General features: G+C 40.7%; 1 protein-coding gene across 1 annotated transcript in view; it reads left to right on the top strand.

The window, feature by feature from the left end:
* Nucleotides 1–236: 236 nt before the first annotated feature.
* The window catches only part of CFAP92 (cilia and flagella associated protein 92 (putative)), a 28,248-nt gene continuing 22,268 nt past the window's right edge, over nucleotides 237–6,216 (top strand). Inside the window, 4 exon segments of the mRNA XM_072876384.1 lie at nucleotides 237–510; nucleotides 1,321–1,514; nucleotides 2,661–2,868; nucleotides 4,377–4,516. Of these exon segments, the coding sequence (XP_072732485.1) occupies nucleotides 237–510; nucleotides 1,321–1,514; nucleotides 2,661–2,868; nucleotides 4,377–4,516 (816 nt within the window).

The following is a 6,216-nucleotide window of genomic DNA, read 5'->3' as shown; positions in this document are numbered from 1 at the left end:
CCGGCTGGTCGCTTGGAGGCTTTTGTGTGGATTGTCCCTGCGTCCAAAAATTAATCCGTTGGGTATATATGTTAAGTACTTGGAAAGCATCTTTCGAAATGGGAATTTTCGGGCCTCCCCATGCTATCCTTCCTTTCTTTGGCTTTGGTTCTAGTAGGGATTTTTATTTCAGCACTAAAATAAAGCTGTTTGTCTTGTTCCGTAGCCTTGAGTCCGTTGTCTGACTGTACATCAAGATGGCAAAGCAAAAGCATAAGAATTCAAAGGCAGTGGAAGAAGAGGAGGTGGAGGAAGGTGATAAAGACAAGATGACAGACTTGAACACAATCTGCTCTGAAAGCACATCTGAAACTGAAAACCTAGAGGTGCTTGGGGGTGGTGGACAACTGACCCCAGAGGGTGAAAGCAGCAGGCTCCTCCCGTCTGAAAAAAGTGGAGTGGAACTGGATGGCTCCCGTACTGTGGCCTGCACATTCGCAGTCTCTCTAGCTGTCCCTGGCCTGCCTACAGGTAAGTACCTGACGCAGGCTTTCCTAAGAACCCTTCTTTTATTACTCCATAAGTTTGTGTGGCAGAGTCCTGGATGGTTTAAGGTGATAACATTAGAAAAGGTGTTAGTCGATTTGAGTTGTCCTGGGTAGATTGCTCAAGAAAATGGCAGTGGGACATGGGAGCCTTTTACCATTGGATGGTTGTCACTAGTGACTGAAAACCGTTCCTGGCAGCTGACTCCTCAGCAGTCACAGTTATTCAAGTTGCTGACTGTAGCTGGTGCTTACTGATCAGTCACTGCCTAATAATGAAAATAAAGGTAGTTTTTTGGTGTATATACTCAACTTGGCTAAGTGTGATTTTGGGTAGTTTAAAGGTGGTGTTGTCATTTTAGGAGAAGGCAGCAGCTGTTCAACAGATGAGGTATGATTCTGCTGTGGCACAGAGGTGTTTGGGTATAGCAGGAGCAGGTACATTCCCCTGAGCAGTGTGGAACTCTGCTTTATGGAACTTATCTTGGTAACAGGACATATGTACCTTGGGAATTGCAATTGCTGGACATCAGGCTGCAGGAAGAGAGGGTGAAGGGGGGAGTTCCAGGAACTTTATGGACCATTACGGTAGTTAAACCTGGGTAAGAATTGCAGGGTTAGGCACTGGGATAAGAGTTTCATGTTCAGCAATCATCCGTGTTTGATCAGTCGCTTTTCTGTTGTCACACTGGAACGCCTGTTACCATTTGGTCGTTGCAGAGAGCATTAATTCCCCCCGAAAGTATCATCTTTGATAACATTTAACTCTTCCAAATAATTTTAACGTTCTCTCTAGGACAAAAGCAGAAGAAATCCAATTCTGATATGCAAGGAAATAGAATTCAAGTTGATGGATCGGGAGCTATTCCAAGAATGCAACATTGCTATCGCATTGAGTACTTCCTTCTACCAGATGACCTCGTACCTAGAAGACTGGATTTGGTGTTTTTTGGGGTGGTTGCAAAGCTATTTACAGAATCCGATTCCAAGGTAAAAGACATAATTAAGTAATCCAAAATCTTGTATATAGAAGGTGGGAGAATGTTTTCAGATACGGAGTGATGTAGTTGCATGTTGTTTTAGCAGCTGCTTAGGCCTTATCTGCACACACAGATATAGAATGAATATCAAGGATAGAACTTGACTCTGCTAGTCCAGATCAGCAGTAACTTCTTACATTTGTAGTAGGAGGCTGGTGGATTTCAGAGTATTTTACTTTTGTTTTCCTCTAGATTATCAGTTTACTTGGGATTATAGCTTTTATCTTTCAAGTACTAAGATAATAATATAATAATTTGAAGGCAACTATCCATTTTATTAACAGTGAATAAAAAAATTGAAATTTATGCCTCTGATCTTTGTTGAGGAGAAAAAGATTTTTAAGGTACTTGACAAATTTTGCAAATTTTGTTTTGTTTAGACACGTGTCTAAATGAATCCTGTGCATTCAAATCCAGGAACCTAAAAATTGGATATATTATTTTGAATACACCTTGGTTTGTTAAGAAATTATATCTAAAAAGTCAATGCTAAAATATTTTTTTTTTAATTTGAGAGAGAGACTGTTGGTTTTAACGCAACCTGTATACTCTCAGGTTTTGTCTTTGCACAACAATCTTTCTAATGGCCCTCTTTGATTGCTTTGCACTTCTGAGTATTGGCTTGACATTTTTGTTAAACAAAATGCACGTGCAAAGTTGCTGATTGAAATGTGTTTTATTGGCAACTCTGATGAGTGCTTTGGCCTTACAATTTACCAGCATGTACATGTGAAGTTTAGTGCTGGTGCTTTAATTTTGTAAATACCAATTCAGCATTTTAAAGTGTATATATTTGCTTTTACAGTATTCTGTTAAGTCTTCAGTCCACAATCTCATGCTGAGCAACAGCTTAATTGCTGTTTGTCCTTACCTCAGGTCTTCGTATCAGACCTTGACTTGATAAGACTGCTTTGTCTGAATCCAACAAAATATGCTGCTCTGACACAGCAAGGGGGGGGTCATGTAAGACCCAGCACAAGCTGGAGAAATAAGAAACGTACAGTTTGAGAGCAGTGGTGATAGTGGTCAGCATGTAAATACAAGTTCTTCAGTACTGGTCAGCTCCTGTAAAGATTTTAATCTTTTGTCTTAATAGGCTATTACACCATGGTTTGAAAATGACAAGATGTGGGTATCATGGAACCATAGTGTTGCTATCGGTGTCACTAATGAATATCTAATAAAACTAAGAGATCACAAAATAATTTTAAAAATCTGGGATACCAAGGACAAAGTTTCCTCAAAAGTGAAGCTTAATAAACCAAACATTATTTCTTCACTAGAAGGAGATGCAGAGGCTGTTAGTAAGTCTAATGCAAACAGGTACATTATAAAACATAGCTTGAAATTGTGACTGCACCTATTGATAAGCTATTGTTGCAATTATTTGACATTCGTATGTCATTCCCACTAAAACAATTCCTACTTGTGTTTTAATGAATGCATGAGTAAGTTTCTGAAAATATGGATGGCAGGAAAACATAATTAGGTCTATAATCTGAACCTTTGAAAACTAGTGAGTTATTTGAGGATGTTGGGTAGTAATGTTAGTAGCGAATGTATCCATTTTTCAAAGATGGATTTTTCTTTTTGTTGTCCTGAGAAGAAGCAAAACTTGTACAGCCACATTTTTATGCTGTGCATCTTTCCGTTTCATCTTCTCCCCCTTGTTGTCTCCCACAACCCCATAACTTGAACCTATGCTTACATTTTGACCACACTAGCTTGAAGGTCAGTGGCTTCAAAGACAGTTATTTTATAATTTATAGTTAATTTTTACTAGTGGAGTTAATTTAATTAAAGGAGAGAGGCCTTATTAGGGCTCTTACAGACATATATGAAATGACATCTTCATCCTTAATAAATACGAGAGAACTAAGCATGAGATGAAACCTGTAGGAAATGGGGTATCCTTTGTTCTGATGGCCTCAAACTACTGTTAAAATTAATTTTACTATTAAAATATGCATAATTTGTTAGTAAAATACTGTAATTGTTCTCTCTTTCCCATGTCTATGAGTGGATAGAGATTTGGTGAGGTTCTAAGATTTCAAATGCTAGTTAGTACAGGGTTGGGTTTCTTTCGATTGAACTGAAAGTAATAAATCAAATGTTTGCTCAGATATGGGGGGGTTTATCAGCAAATAGGCTTTGCAATTGGTGGAAATTCTGACAGCATGTGGTTTTGCTCTTTAAGATAGGTTGAGCACCTGAGTGGCTGTTGTTGAGGAATGGAAACTTGTTTGGAGTTCAGTATTTTCTCAAGAGCAGCCTTACACTGTAGCACCAGGAGGAAGGCAGGACAAAGGATTAAAAGCTGTCCCTCCTGAAGCTGCACACTTCCAGAGGAGTCTGTGTGGAGAAGCCCCCGCAGCGCGCTGCCAGGGCTGTTTGCCTGCTCTGCAGGCTCCGTGTTCTGGGAGTTCCCACAAGCCTCAGCTGCCCCAGCGTTTTCTTCTGAATATGTATTGTCGTAGAGTACGCGGGGAGAACGTTTTATGCTAGATTCTTCTGTGGCCTTTGAGGTAAATCTCAGTAACTCTGGTGATTTTTGTCTCCAGATTAACCAAATTGAAGTCTAAGAGTGGCTTCTTATAGATAGTAGGAAAAGGGGAAGAGGTGCCAGACTAGGCAATGAAGGCTAAACCAGGGAATTTCTTTCCTTTTCCCTTTTCCCTTTTCCCTTTTCCCTTTTCCCTTTTCCCTTTTCCCTTTTCCCTTTTCCCTTTTCCCTTTTCCCTTTCCCCTTTCCCCTTTCCCCTTTTCCCTTTTTCTTTTCTTTTCTTTTCCCTTTTCCCTTTTCCCTTTATAGATGGGGTAAAATACGCAGTGCTATTGCAAAGAAAATTCTTGGAAGAGAGTCAACCAGCACCCAGCTGTACAAAAATCAAAGCAGCAAAGGAATCCAAGGCACAGGAGGAGTCTTCAGCCCTTCCTGTTGAAGGTGTAACAGTATGAAAACTGGAACTGGCTTATGGGTGAAAAGGGAGGGGGGTGCAATGGCAGCTTGAGTAATGGGCGAGCAGGAACGGGACTGAGGAATCTACTGAGGGAACAACGTGTTGCAGGAAGACTGAGGTATTATAGTTAGAACAAGTTTTTAATAGCTTTGGAATAGAATTGGACAGAGTCCAGTAGCAGAATGTCACATTTCCTTTGAATTACTCGTTCATGGAGAAGTACGAAAGTTTGTTCCCAACATCGGCGGGATCCCGATTGTATGCAGTTTTGTAATCTGGCCTTGCCTTGTGCCTCTTGAGAACCTGCTGCAATACTGCCGCAAATAACATCACGATCTGGCCTTGTGTCAGGTTCTCCGTCTAGCGGCAGCGTGTTTGTAGCCACATCTTCTTAAACCCTGCTGCTAGCTTTCCTTGTCCCCTCTGGAGCCCCGCTCAGGTCTGTTCACTGGAAAGCAGGGATTTCTCTGCACCTGGGCACTGTTGAACGGAGCAGCCATGCAGAGTGCTCTGCTGCGAGCTCAGAAAGCACATGGTACCACGTTGCAGTGCCTGACTGGAGATCATGGGGGCTGAGAGCTCACGATAGCAACTGAAGTCAATAGCAGATGAATGAAAACTTAATTAATGAAAATTGAAATAAAAATATGATGCTGAGAATTCTTAAAAAATTAGGTCCTTGGCTTTCCAGCTGGGCCACCAAGGTTAGTGGAAACCTTTTGCCTTATTTTTTTTTGCACTTCAATTTTCAGTCTCCACAATGGAGATAATATTTGACACGTTACAGAAAGTGTTAAAAGTTAAGAAAGCACAAAGATACTTCAGCAATGAGTGTTACAGACTCTCAGGACGTCAGTAATTCTTCTGCTACACCAGGGTTACTGCTTGGATACCCTGTAAGAAATGACCCCAGCCCTGCATTGTGCAGTGAGAAGAAAGCTAACTCTCGCAATGCGCTTTCATTGAGCAACACAATGAACAGTAGTGTGCGACCTGGGGCAGAGGACCGTGGCAAAATGTGTTTAATCCTCGTCTGAGGTCTCGGATACATATATATTTACCAAAGGGCTGAATTCAAGCAGCACAGACCTTTTATTTTGAAAATTTCTGCTTTTAGGCAGTTGGCCTTGCAATTTCATAGTTGTTTTCATAGAATGTTTTTAAGAACAAAAAATGTCCAAAAAGTACTGGAAAGCAATTATTATGAAACTCTATACTTGACTTCAGTAATCTTGTGAAAATGCAAACAAAATGCTTGCTTGTTTGTTTTCCCCTTAATTTTAGATTTTTATGGTGAAAACAAAACTAACAGCTAGGTTGTCACTCTGTGTTATGTCTGTGATTTTGTTAGATCTACAAACAAAAATGGACTTGCCAAATACTCAGATAGAATTATCCAAAAGGAAACCTTGTTAGCGCAGTAAGGAACTGGGGATTCAGCAGATAATGTGATTTCCTCCTATATTAGCGTCCGATGCAGGGCTGCTTACATTACGTTGAGGAGCACCGTGTCACTGGCGTCGGTTGGCTATCTTTTTACTTTTTTTTGGTTTTTTCTAATGGTTAATGACATGCGCCATGGAAGGAGGAGTGGATGAGTTCCTGGTGTCGTTCGGCTGCAGAATGCATGTGTATTTTGGTGGTAGTGCCATCTAGTGATGGGCCCGGAGAGGATTGATGGACCAAATACTG

The sequence above is a fragment of the Ciconia boyciana genome, chromosome 11 (assembly GCF_034638445.1).
Source record: "Ciconia boyciana chromosome 11, ASM3463844v1, whole genome shotgun sequence".
NCBI lineage: Eukaryota > Metazoa > Chordata > Aves > Ciconiiformes > Ciconiidae > Ciconia > Ciconia boyciana.
Note: the sequence above shows the minus strand (reverse complement) of the source record. Positions and strands in the feature narration are given on the sequence as shown.